Source organism: Ovis canadensis, chromosome 13 (genome assembly GCF_042477335.2).
Source record: "Ovis canadensis isolate MfBH-ARS-UI-01 breed Bighorn chromosome 13, ARS-UI_OviCan_v2, whole genome shotgun sequence".
Taxonomy (NCBI): domain Eukaryota; kingdom Metazoa; phylum Chordata; class Mammalia; order Artiodactyla; family Bovidae; genus Ovis; species Ovis canadensis.
The window spans coordinates 81,808,698-81,822,019 of record NC_091257.1 but is presented as its reverse complement, the minus strand read 5'-3'; the positions used below and the strand labels follow the sequence as shown (position 1 = coordinate 81,822,019).

At 50.3% G+C, this 13,322-nt stretch overlaps 1 protein-coding gene and 1 long non-coding RNA gene across 3 annotated transcripts in view; both read left to right on the top strand.

Moving 5' to 3' along the window:
* Nucleotides 1-13,322, top strand: part of LOC138417731 (uncharacterized) — a 30,725-nt gene that overhangs the window by 6,887 nt on the left and 10,516 nt on the right. For both annotated transcript variants that reach the window (XR_011248263.1, XR_011248262.1), the window contains exon 2: nucleotides 1,708-1,826. This is a non-coding gene — a long non-coding RNA (uncharacterized lncRNA). The remainder of the gene's footprint in view (nucleotides 1-1,707; nucleotides 1,827-13,322) is intronic.
* Nucleotides 1,792-3,634, top strand: BLCAP (BLCAP apoptosis inducing factor). The gene has a single exon (XM_069548540.1). The coding sequence runs from the start codon at nucleotides 1,884-1,886 to the stop codon at nucleotides 2,145-2,147; it is 264 nt and encodes an 87-aa protein (XP_069404641.1). The 5' UTR covers nucleotides 1,792-1,883; the 3' UTR covers nucleotides 2,148-3,634.

Genomic DNA, 13,322 nt, shown 5'->3' with positions numbered 1-13,322 from the left:
CATCTGCTCTTTCCACATCGACCCCCGCCTCCTGAGTTCATCTTCGCCCCTTTCCAGAAGATTCCGCTGTGCCCGCTCTTTGAATTTTAATTTAAAATGGGAAATGTTACTCTGAGTTGGCGCATAGGGTGGAAGTAGAGGCGCGCGCTTCTTGGTAGCGGAACCCCTCTCTCTGACCCCAAGCCTGCAGATTCGAGCCCAGTGTCCGATGCTGCGCTATATCGCACCTTGGGCTCAGGTGGAAAATCAAGGGGACCTAAGTTAGGGATCATCTGCCCTGCGGAGCAAAAACAGGTGCCCCTTCTAGAAGCCTTGACTTCACAGGTCCCCTGCACAGTATTCTTTTTCTAATACTCAATGTGTTAGAAGCCCACGTCCTCTGCTTTGCAAGAGTCCCTGCGCTCGGAACCTTTCAGGGATTCCTCACATCCCGCTTCTTACGGTTGTTAGATCTGCAGCCGTGGCAGTTGTAGGGAGCTGAGCCAGGACACTGAGCCCTAGGTGGAAGAGCGATAGTCACCGGGTGTCTACCTTGTAGGATGGGAAGTGGCCGGGATGGCGCCTTTGTGTGCGCGAAAGGGATGGGATGAGCTCTCCAAAGTAGTCGTCTGAAGGCGCTCTGGGATAGTTTTCTGCTAGGTGAGTTATTTCAACCTCTGCTACCCTACCCCCAGGCCCTGGTAGGTCTTCCGCAGCCCGCGAGGTTCTTTGTACCCGTTAAGCTGGACGCCTGGAGTTCGGAGCGGGGTTTTGCTACAGCCACTGGAGGGTCGTGGCTACTGCGGTTCGGATAGCAGGCGCGGCAGGAAGACTGGATCGCGGTCTGCGAGCGCGGCCCTGGCGTACCAGTGGCCCGACGCTCAAGCGCACTTCTCTCCAGCGACTGCCCGGCACAGGCGCCAACTGGCATTTGCCCCAATATGGATAGACAGTTAATTCTGATTAAAATCGCATCGAGGGCAAGTTCTATACAGTGCCGGCGGCAGATGGAGAGCGCAAGTGAACTTGGGCAAGTGGTCATGTTGGATGAAGCAGAAGGGAGATTTTTTTTTTTTTCCTATTTTGACTTTCGAAGAAGTTGGCAGATTTTGGCAGAATGACACTGGATTATTTGAAAGAGCCAAGCTCATTCTGGGCTGCCATCTTAAAGCAAAATATTCAGAGATGCTGCGGCAGCTTCACAGAGCTTGCGAGGAACCATTGCCTGCAATCTGCCGCCGGCGGTGCGCCGCTACTTTACACCAAGCACCTGCTGTGAAAGAGACCGCAGGCAGAATCCTTTTCTTATTCAGCGGGGGTACAGCACGGAGCCCATGGCCGTCCGGTGGCAACCACAGGGCGGTATTGTGAGGTCTGGGCCCCTTGAGGACGGGCCGCAGCCCCAGGAGGCGATACATGATCTCTGCTGGGCAGGGCCCAGGCAAAGCCAGTCCACTGTGCCGGACCTGCCTAGAGCCCTCTGGCCGAGCCGCCCCCCCTCCACCCGCCAGAAGGGGAGACCCCCCAGGACGCTTCTTCAAAGGGTGACTTGGAGAAGAGTAGACTTCCATGGGAGGGCAGGGAGGAAAGGGCATTCACATTTGCTGTTGTTAACCATGATCCATTTTTCCAAATAAGTATACATTCTGTTCCTGTTTTTTTTTTTTTTTGTCTGTTTGTCTGTCTGTTTTGTGTCTGTTTGTCTATTGTGTTGACTTTTCTCTTCAGGATCCCTGCTGCCTTGGTGATCCCGGGCTGACAGCCAGAGAGCACAGCGGCTCAGCTCCTGGAGAGCGAGGGTTGAAGAAAGCAGAGGGCAGCCGCCCGCGCCCGCTAGCTCCTATTAGGTCGGTTCCTGCAGCGGTGCCCGGTGGCCTTGGCGAAGGCCCTGTCCGGCAGAGATCATGTATTGCCTCCAGTGGCTGCTGCCCGTCCTCCTCATCCCCAAGCCCCTCAACCCCGCCCTGTGGTTCAGCCACTCCATGTTCATGGGCTTCTACCTGCTCAGCTTCCTCCTGGAGCGGAAGCCTTGCACAATTTGTGCCTTGGTTTTCCTGGCAGCCTTGTTCCTCATCTGCTATAGCTGCTGGGGAAACTGTTTCCTGTACCACTGCTCCGATTCCCCGCTTCCAGAATCAGCGCACGACCCTGGCGTCGTGGGCACCTAACAGCCAGCCCAGTTAGCTTTCCAAGGAAGCAGAAGACGGGAGGGGAGGCATTGACATAGGTCATAAAGCATTGGAGTTTCAAATCCCGCAGTCCTGCGGGTGCCACATTCCTGACGGCGCCTTTTTGGCCTGTGATGTTTTATCCTTATAATGTGAATAATGGGCACTGACCGGTGCTTTTATTGTAGAGTCCTGTAGTCGTGGGTGGTCTTGTGGTTGTGTGTGTTCTGTCCCCATCGTGGCCCCCGGCTGGCAGGATGGCCACCCCCCTCGCCACATTCCCGCGAGGCGTCTGCACCCATCCTGGCCAGCTGCCCCAGCATGACCGGGGCAGATAAGATGCCAGTCTCACTGTCGCCTCTGTCCTTCCTTCCGAGTGGTACTGACTCCTCCGTCCCTCTCTTGGCTTCCTGTAAGTTCTCTTTACCCCTTTCCTTTTTGGGGGAGCACCTGTTCAAGACAGGTCTCGTTTTTGCACTTATCTCGAATATAAAGAGATTGCTGACGCCCGAGAGCCTCGCTTTTTCATCTTTCTTTCCCGGCCAACAGGCTGGACAGCATTGTGTCTCGCCTGCTGGCCACAGATCTTCAGTATTTTCCCCACTTCATTTTGAAGGAAGAAGTAACAGATAACATGTTGCTCTTTCATCCAGGGGTCTGGGCTCCTGCTCAGCCACCCAGCTTCACTTCCTTTGCCCTTCCTCCTGCCTTTCAGCTGTCGTGAGGAGGGGGCCTCATTGTGTCTCCCATGCATGCACTGCAGGATTGATGTGCAGGGTGTTTATGCAGATCTAGCAGTCCCCAGCTGAGTGAATGGGAGCGTACTTGTGTGTTTCATAACAGCCAGGATCCCCTCGATAGGTGTTTGGATATTTTTTGGTGTGGTGTGCTGTGCGTGCTGCGTGTGTGTTTATGTACCTGTACAAGTACATGTTGTAAATCCCTTATAAAGAAGCTTTATTGAACGTGTTCTGATTTTGAGGTGTCACAATAGGTAGCTCATAGGTGCCGCTACAGTGTGTATTTAGCATGGGGATTGCAGAGTGACCAGCACGCTGGACTCCGAGGTGGTTCAGACGAGACAGAGGCGAGCGGTGGCCATCGCCCTCGTGCCAGGAGTTTCTCCGGTCCTGCGCGTGTATAGACTGTACCTTACGAAGAATACACAGGAAGACTTTGTGACTGTCACTTGCTCTTTTCTTTTTTCTGCGCTTCAGTAAAAGTGTCAGCAAATGAGACTGTCTCCTGGCCCCTGCCCACTGGGGATCAGCATGGTTGTCCCTCCAATCTAAAGCATCCATCTTTCTCTTGCCTGAAGTGGGAGGGAGATGGGCCAGGCAGAGGACAGAACTGGAGGCAGTCCATCTAGGGAACGGGACCTCAAGGCCACACTTGCGGGACATTTGGACTGCTATTCTGGGGCTTTTATTTCTGGTGTGTTCGTTGCACAGCTGTTTGAAATGTTTAATAAAGCTTTATAAACTTTACTCTGTGGTTTTATGTGGCTGCAGTCCGTTTGGGTCGTGGTATTGGATTTCTGAGTTGGTGGGGGGCAGAGAGGGTAGTATGGAGGGGCAGAGTCCTTGGCGCCAGAATACCTTAGCTCGAAAATTCGATCTGCTCTCTGGAGAGCAGATGGTGGGGTTGGGGGCGGGGGAGCAGAGGGCAGGCCAGGCGGTGAACAGGAGGGAGCCTGAAAGTTTTCAGAGAGGAGACATGTGCGTTTCTCAGCTCCCATGGCTTCTCGCCTGAAACTGTTTCCCTCCATAGGAGATCGGGGTAACCAATCCCTTGACAAACAACTTAAGACAGCTGGAGCTCTAATCATCGAGGATTTTTATGGTGCTGCTTTTGAAGTAAAAATAAAGTGAAACCCCTTTCGGCATTTCAAGTGGAAAAATAAATAAGGCCGGCCGGCCATGCAGGGGCCTCTGGGCAATGGCTGGAAGCGCGGTTCTGTGCTATCGATGTGCACGTGTTCCCGTGGCCGTGACCTTTGAGGCAAAGCCGGGTGCCTTGTCAGGGCCCCATGCTGGGTGTCCACCTCTCCATCTTGTCTCCTAGAAAATGTAACAGGAGCACTGCCTGTCCAAGGCACAGGACTATTGTGAGAGTTTATTGTGAAAGAACTTGGGTCATTTTACCTAGATTGCTAATTTATTGCTCTAAAGTACTGTGTAATTTTCTCCTGCCCTTTTCAATCTCCCCGTTGTCCGTTTATCTCTTTTTCATTCCTACTGTTGCCTATCAGCGCTTTCTCTTTTCTTGGTCAAAACTTGCCAAAGATTTGTTCATTTTAAAGGTATTTTGAGAGAACCAAACTTATTGATTGTATCTGCTGGGTGTTTTGCTTTCTGATGCTTCTGTTTTTCTCCCTGCATTCTTTTTTTTCTTCTTCTGGGTTTCTGGATGTATTTTGTGGTTCAACAAAGTCTTGTCAAGCTGAGGAGTCCTACACGTGGAAGGGATGGTTTGTTCAGCAAACACTGAGTCCCTGTCCTGGGCTTGCTGGGGATTTCAGGGCCAAGACCTGGGCCTGACTCTCCAGGAGCTCATGACTCTAACCTAGTGGGAAGACTTAAGAAAACAGACAACTGCAAATTCCAAAAACAAAACAAACAAGCAAAAAAGGCTTTTGTGACCATGCTCTCCCATGGAGACACCTGGATGATAAATGAAGCCAAGATTATTGCTTATTTTGCTCTCCTCTAGAAAGCAGCTTTCTGTCATAGGTCAGGCTCACTAAAGAGTCACAAACAGGCCTCTCTCTGAAAGATGTGTGGCCTTTTCCATCAGGGAGCCTGCAGGCCGCCCCTCCCCAAGGTGACTGCCAGATCAGCATTCTGTCTGTCCAGCACTGCTCTCCATCTTACCGCAGCAGCACCCAGCCCCTCTTCCTGAAATGCCTTTCAGGAAAATGAGAAGGAGATGCCTCTCCTGCAAAAGAGCAGGGTACAAGGTATTAGAAAACCGCACCCAGCAATTCTGGTGGTCTCTGTGGCTCCTAGTATGAAATGACTGGTACCTGATAACCACAGGATTCCATGAGGCCTTGGTCTGGGCTTTTGTAGGAGCTGGTCCATGCTCTCGTCTGGCCCTCAGTTTCCTTATAGGTAAAATGTGGTTTTTGGAGCAAACAGTCTTCCTACCCCTAACATACAGGGAATCCTTTCTCCTAGGATCTTCGTGTCCTCCTGGATGCACTTGAGGAAGGTGACTGAGATCTGGGAAGGTGGTATTGCCCTTGCAGGGCAGCCTGCATGTGCTTTATGATTTAATCATCATACCACGTTAGCCCAGGAGGCCTCTGTCAGGAAGCCTTCCTGGACTTCTTCCCTCTCCCGAGAGATCCACTTGCCCAGGTGACTTCACTCAGTCCTCTGTTGAGTGCTAATGTTCATGCAGACTTCCTCAAAGACTGGGTTTCCCCCCACCTCTCGGGGTCTTGCGTTGTTATTCAAGCCAAGGTACTTAAGCCGTATGGAATCCTGTAGGGGACTAGGCCTTGGGGCCACACAGTGGACAAGATGGATCGTCTCTGTCATCAGGGAGTCATCTGGGCTAAAGGGAATGACGTTGGGTGTATAATCCCACAGATAAGATATAACAAGCGCCCTAAATGGAGAGGACCTGGTGAGGTTCAGGCTGTGGCCTGAAGCCAGTGTGAGTACTGGAGCCGTGAAATAATAAAGGAGATGTTATTTTTCACTGTTTAATCAAAGCATCTCTGGCTTATAGCTAAAGAGACTGCCTGGGCTGAAAGTAACAGGAAGGACCATCAGGATCTGGCTGCCCTGGAGGGCAATGTTGGGAGAGAGTGAAAGGGTCTAAGGTTGACATGTTGGTGGCAGGCCCACAAACTCAGTCCTGATTGAGAAGCCTTCAGTTTCCAGCTGATGGAACCATCACAGATAAGGGTGTGCTGGGGATAGGGGGTGACCCAATCACAGCAGCACTTAACTTAAGATGGGATTTTTTTCAGTTGGAAACACAATAGCATTTGTGCAGTGAAAGCAACAGGATTGGCAGGAAGGCCCCTGCCCTTTCTAGATCATCACACATGGGGAGAAGTGGATCCAAAGAGCCATGATGGATGAGGAAGACAAGGCAGGGAAGAAAGCAGGCTGAGGAGGGAAGACAGAGATAGACTCCCATTGAATAGCTGCAGGAAACCGCCAGGGAGGGGTCGCTCTTGCGTTCAGTCAGCGGGCCAAGCCAGAACCCTGGCTCCTGGCATCTAGTGCAAAGCTCACCCTCAGTCCCAACCCCCTCCCGCACCCCACCCCCAAGGGGAGAAAGGGTCACTGCTCTGGAAAGAAGAACTAAGCAGTGCTATCCTTGGCAACAAGGGAAGGTGATCCTGACCAAAAGCCAGAAGAGGGGCAGAGTTTGGTCTGCCAGGTTCAGGGAGAGAAGTCCGTATCTTGAGAAAAACTTAGGTTATAGAGTGTTCTTGAGGTAAAAGGGAGTAGCTGGCTGAGCAACAGCGGAAGGTTTCAGACAGAAGCCTTGGGTCTCCCTTTCAGCTGTCAGGTCTTGGTGGGGTGAACTTGGGGAACAACTTAGGGCTGACAAACGTGAGAGACGAGGTTTTGGGGAGCCTAGACCCTATGCCCCCGTCTCTGTGACCATATGTCCCTAAGCCTCAGTTTCCTCACCTGTAAAACGGAGATCATAGCACCCACTGGAGCTTGGCTCAAGGCCGAGTCTTCACACATGTTCTCGCCTCTTCTGCGCCCGCACTGCCCTCCACCGAGCCTAGCTTCTTAGGGATGCGATCTGATCATCCAGTTCTCCTGCTCATTCTTTCCTACAGGGAGTATTTGCCAGGCCCTGTACCAAACCCAGAACCTGAGAAGGCCGTGCGCTGCTTGAGGAGCTCAGCAGGAGGGAGAGCTCTGAGGCGGTCCTGTAGACGCATAATTACAGTCCCGGTCATCAGGGCTGCATGGAGTTAGGGAGAGACCTCATTTGGGAGGCCATATGTCGGCACCTCTACAGGAATTCCCTTAATTATTTTTTTACAAGGCCCGAAATGACAGTATCCTAAAAGGGAGAGGAACACCTAGACAGTGCTCTTTCCTGAGAGGCCAGAGTCCTGTTTGGCCACTAGCTTGCCCAGGACCATCCAGGGATTTTTGCCTCTTGGAGAGAAATCCCTGCCTGTACGGCCGTCTCCTCACGAGGGACCCGGATGTTCGAGAGTGTCGTGTCAGATGTGGGTGAACATGAACCTTCTCCATGGCTGGCCGTTTGAGCGGTTCTGGCCTCTCACCTCTCTTCCTGGCAGCTTGTGGAGTGTCTCCACAGGGAGGCCTCACCACTTTTTCCAAACCTGAACGCTGCCCCTCCCCGCTTCACACTGCCAGTGGCAGGAAGCTGAGGCCGTGGGCCCATTCCAACCCTCTTCCAGTGTGACCCTGCCCTCCTCTGCCTGCTCTCCTCCAGGGCCATTTCCCCATCTGTTCACCAAAGAGGGGCTGACCCAGGAAGCCGTCCACATTTCCAAAGCTGCCTTCTGAGAAATATCAGTGAACTTTATCCTTATTACTTCAGTCTGAGAGATCTTGATTGAGAGAAAGTATGTTAAAGCAAGCATTTAATCAAATACTTTTTTGCATTAAAGAATAAACTTCACATCTCTTGGGTGCAGAAGTAAGTGTCAGGAGTCTTAGAGGCAAAGCAGACTTGGAAGGGCCTCTGAGAGAGGAAGACAAACACAGCCCTTCAGTGGCTCCCTGTCACTTGTGGTCCTGACTCCTAAACTTGGCCGTCAAAGCCCTGCACAACCCTTGAGGGTAGGGGCTTGAACTTTGCTCCCTGACCAGGCATGGCATAGACTGCTAATTGGCTTGCCGGCGGGTGGATGGCTCAATCAGTCACTCTCTAGACTCCCTAAGGAATGAAGAGGGCCAGTCTTTCTTAGAAGTGAAAGAATTCAGTTTACCTCCCAAGTCTACTCTTGGCAACTCTGAAGTGACAATATTTTCCAGCCTCCAGACTAATATTTTACACACAGATATCACAGACACTAACATGTTACAACAGATATGTGAAAAGAACCTCCTGAAAGGCTCGATAGCCTGGTATCCTTCCTTCAGCAACAGGTGGCTGTGAGTCACCTCCCCTCACTGGGCCTCAGTTTCCCTATTTGTAAAATGAGGCATTTGGGCTAGATAACCCTTGAGTTCCTTTCTAGCTCTGGCATTGCCCTCAGATGCCCTAGTTCCTAGAGCAGTCATTGGACAGGGGTCATGGTGACTCCAGGATCTGGGTCAAGTCCACGCCTTGGAGCATGGTGGAATCGTGGCAATGGCTGCAGCCCCCAGAAGATGAGCCAGGCAGGAACTGGCTGAGAGATTTTTCTGCTGATGGTGAAATGTCCTGGCGAGTCTGTGCAGGTAGGTTGATGCAGGTGAGGGGAGGGCTTGGGCTCTCCCACCCTTGTGGTCCCTGAGTAATGTTTCCTTGCAGAGTCAGAAGCTATCCAAGACTGTTTGTTGGATGCCAGCTAGATTCAGCCACTCATATTGGCAAAGTGGGTGACCCATCTTTCCACACACTGCCCTGGCCAGGCTTCCAGAAAGGTTTTTTGCTGCTACCCCTTAAATGCTTTCCTGCATTTCATTGTCACTGTGTCTGGAGTCATACCTTCCGATAGCCTTTTGGTTCCCTGTCTAGGTGGCATATTCTCTAAGGATATTGTGGTCCTGATGCCATCATCAGCCAGGAATAACTTAGCTTAGTGTCAGAGCCACAAGGGGAAGACTTCTCCAAAGTTGGAGCTCTGACTATTGAAAGAAAAGTAGTAATCCATTTTCAGCCTCCCTGAGAGCACATACCCAAATTCAAAAACTTTTGATGAGAAGGGAGACAAAAATCCATTAAAAACCAGAGAGGAAAGGAATTGGATATTTAATGTATCTGAAAGAGGAAGCCCCTCTAAGCTAAAAAACAACAAAGTACAAGAAGGCAAAGACCAACCAACTTGACCACATCAAAGCTAAGTATTTCCAAAGTCAAACAGTGTCACAAACAGAACCAAAAAGCAAAGCGGATGAATTGTTTGCAGATCTATAATGTGTAAAAAGATGACACACAAATCCTTAACAGTAAAAATAACCCTCACCCTTACCCAACAGATAGGCATGTCATTCACCTCAACAGCATACAGAAGAGAAAACAGACTTGACTGAAATTTTTTTGAGAAAATAATTCAATTTCAGTAATAACAGGAGATCAACAATAAAAACACAATAAAGAAGCACTAGTTTTCACCAACAAATTTGGAGGCGGGGAAGTTTAAGAATACTCAGTGCTGATGAGATACAGTCAGACAGGCACTAAGTACAAAGGGAACTGTGAATTGGTATAAACTTTGTGGAAAATAATGATAGTCAAAGAGAAGGAGAAAGATGGAAGTTTCAAGCAAGGGCCAATGACCTATATATTAACACAAAATTTGAGTGTCTACTTTGAAATCTGCCTGCAAGGCTGGAGGATCTGGGTTTGATCCCTGAGTCGGAAAGACCCCCTGGAAAAGGAAACAGTGACCCACTCCAGAATTGCTGTTGGGAAAATCCCATGGACAGAGGAGCCTGATAGGCTACAGTCCATGGGGTGGCAAAGAATTGAACACGACTGAGTGACTAGCACATTGTGTCACCCATAGTGCTGGGTGTTAGAATGTGAAGATAAATAAGATATATTGTCTGCTCTTGGGCATTTGGTCAAAGAGATAGAAAAACACAGATTCTAAAATGATATGTAGTAAGAAGGCCAGAGATATGCTTGGGACATGGGCAAAGCATGGAGCAGCCGAGATGGGTGGTGCAGGTATGAAGCTTCACGGAAGTATCCAGGGAGGTTACTTGTCTACACTTCCTGTCTCTGGTTACTTGGAGACATTTAGAGGTGCGAGAACCAATGAAGAGATGATTGCTTCAGTTCAGGTAGAGAAGGCAAGGCTTGAATTAGGGTCGGGGCAAGAGGATAGACAGAAGGTAAGATTAGGAGAAGCTGCTGGCCGACTGGTTGCTGGGTCAGAGAGTCTAGGATGCCTTCCCTGTTTGTGTCTTGGGTGGATGGAGTACTCGGGAGAAAGAGCAGGCTTAGTGGTGAGAAGAGGATCGTTGAGCCCAATTTTGCACAAGTTGAATGAAAGGTGGGCATCCAGGTAGAGATGGCCTGTGAGATCTAGGAGAGAGCTTGGACCCCAGCAGGGATTTGAATGAAAGATTCAGGTTATGACTGATGGCGACTGTAGCTATGGGCTTTGCTGAGCTGTCCTTGGAGAACGTGGCAGCTGAGAAGAGAAAGGAGGGTCTAGGGCTGAGAATCTTTCCCCTGTTTAAGCGTGGACAGAGAGAAAGGAAAGCCCATAGAGGCAGAGACAGCAGAAAGAGAGGGAAAAAGCACCTGGAGCCTGTGTTGGCATGGAAACCCAGGGATGTGGAGCATTTCCAAGAGAGAATAATCAGTCAACAGAAGAGAAAAGCCAGTTAGATAGGACTGAGGGCCCACCACACAGAGCAATTAGGGGCCCCTCAAGCCCCACAGGAGCAATTCCTGTGAGAGGTGGGCCTAAAGCCCCCACAAGGCGGGCAGAGGAAAGTGAAAGCGGGGCACAGCAGGCAGCATGGCACCTGTCCTGAGGAACTTGGAATGTGAGGGAGAAGCTGCAGAGAATTTCTGGGCTGGTGTGAGAGGAAGGCAGGACGGACGTGATGGAAGAGAGGCTGAAAGGGCTGTCACCTAAAGTCTTCCTGTCTGTGTAAATCAGAGGCAAGATCAAAGGGCATGGATAGCAAAGAGGAAAAATGGCCATAAGTGACCTTGACTAGAGCTGTTTCCAAGAAAGGCCGTCTGCCAGTCTGGAGCTCACAAAGGAGGTGTCGGCCTCTTCCCAGGGGGTAGATGGAGAACTCAGAGGAGTGCAGAGTTCATACACTGAGCTGTGACCGACATTTCAGGGACAGATGCAGGGATGCTGCTGAGGATGTTAAGCGGGGTGAGGTTGGGGGTGGAGAAAGGGCTGAAAAATTGGGGGCCCTGGAGGTCCAGGGAGGAGAGAGCTTCCAGAGATCAGCATGACCATTAATGTGCCAAAGGCACAGAAGTCAGAGGAGATAAAAGTGTCCCTGGTCTTTGGGGACCCCGGCCATAGCATACCCCTTTGGGGTAAGGGGCAAAGCCCAACTGGGTGGGGATGATCTAGAGACTGGCTGAGAAAGCAGGAGGGGAAAGGGAGACCTGAGGGGACAGAAGTTTCTAGAAGGCACTGTCTCTTACACATTGACATTTGGAGGGAGGAGGGCTATACAAGGACACAAGAGCAGGGACAGGTAATGAAAGGGGCGCCCAGAGCAGTGGGATTAAGTGTATAGGTGAAGGGATTAGTTGTGTTGGTGGAAAGGGGCAAAATTAAATCATGTACATTTTACCAAGTAACCGGATCCCTGTGTTTTTCTGAAGGTGGTTTTTCTGCCCTCTGAGTACTGACTGCAGCTCTAATTAGCAGTAGTTTCATCCTGCCTCGTGTTTGGGGCTGTGTCTTATTCATTTTTGTACCTTTCGGTACCTAGCAACAGGCAGCGAGCTAGGTAAAGACAGAATAATTATTTCCTGCTTGAAATCAAATGTCTGAAATAGAGGTTCAGAATTTTTTTTTTTTTTAACCACAAGATTCTGTGACTATTCCCAAGGAATCAACAAACAGGGAAATGAAAGTCAGAGTTGAAGCTGTCTATACGTGAGGCTGTCTGGGTCTCAGGAAATGCACTCTGCATTCTGGTGTGGGTGCTGCTGTTTATAGTTTTTAATGGTGAGGTTGTGATTGTTGTCTCATCTGCTCATTGCAAATCTACCCTCCTGTCCTTACTGAGGCAGACAGAGACCACTAGCCCCATTTCACAGATTAGGAAACTGAGACCTAAAGCGGCAGAATAGACGGAAAGAATCATGAGCAATGAAGTCAGTGGGGATAGGTCTTGAATGCTGCGTTCAGGGTCTTCACACCACTGCCTGGTGTAACCTCCTAGCATGTGTGCTCAAGCGCTAAGTCACGTCTGACTCTTTGTGACCCCATGGACTGTAGCCCGCCAGGCTCCTCTGTCCAGGGATTTTCCAGACAAGAATACTGGCATGAGTTACCATGCCCTTCTCCAGGGGAGCTTCCTGACCCAGGGATCGAACCTGTGTCTCCTGCATTAGCAGGCGGATTCTTTACCACTGAGCCGCCTGGGAAGCCCAGTATCTCCTACACATTGAGTAATTCTGTTTCTTCCAAGGTCAAGAAGGAACCTTGGTCTAATTGGTTGCACTTGGGCCTCATGCCATCCCCTGATAAAAGCTGGATGGCAAGAGGCAGGGCCTGAAGGAGGGGCCTCTGTGGGTTCTGTGTGAGAGAGCATCCCATGTCACGCCACAACCATGTAAAATGGAGAACAGGAAATCTCCCTGAATGTAACAAGGGCTGGTAGGGGGCAATAAGGCCCGACACCCCCACCTCGCCCCCAGACATCTGTGTAAGAAGTAACCAGGCAGAGGCAGGCAGACTTGTTTAGGAGGCCGTTGTCCAGATGAAAGTGGGAGAAGTCTGAACTCAACCAGTGGAAATGGAATAGATCCAGAACTTAGAGGAGATTAAAAACCAGAAATGATGATTAGCTTTTAGGAGGAGAGAGAGAGTGAAGACAAAGACTCCTGTGTGTCTTGGGTAGACAGTGGGTAGACTCCTGTGTATCCTGGGAAGATGGGGAGTGAGTTTGAGGGGCAAGACAGTGGTCTCAGATACAGCCAAGGGGTCAGGATCATAGTCAGGTGGAGCCTAGCAGGCACTTGAGTCAAGGGTCAGGGGCTCAGAAAAAAATTCTGCTGGGAGTACTGGCCTAGGGCCATGGCCACTCAAGTAATAGGAACCCTGACAATGAGTAAGATCACCAGAGAAAGAATGGGACGGGGCCCAGGGCAGAATCCTAAGTTACAGTGACACTTGAAATACCAATCAAGGTGTGGGTAGGTGACAAAGGAGAAAGAGAAGGAAAGGCTTGAGACATGCGACAACCAACCAGGAGAGTGGGTTGCCATGGAAACAAAGGTAGTGAAGGGTTTCAAGGAGAAAGTAATCAACACTGTCAAATGCAGCAGAGAATTCCAATAAGATAAAGACAGACC

Coding starts and splice junctions, on each gene's coding strand:
- BLCAP (XM_069548540.1), top strand. CDS start 1,884: ATGTATTGCCTCCAGTGGCTGCTGCCCGTCCTCCTCATCCCCAAGCCC.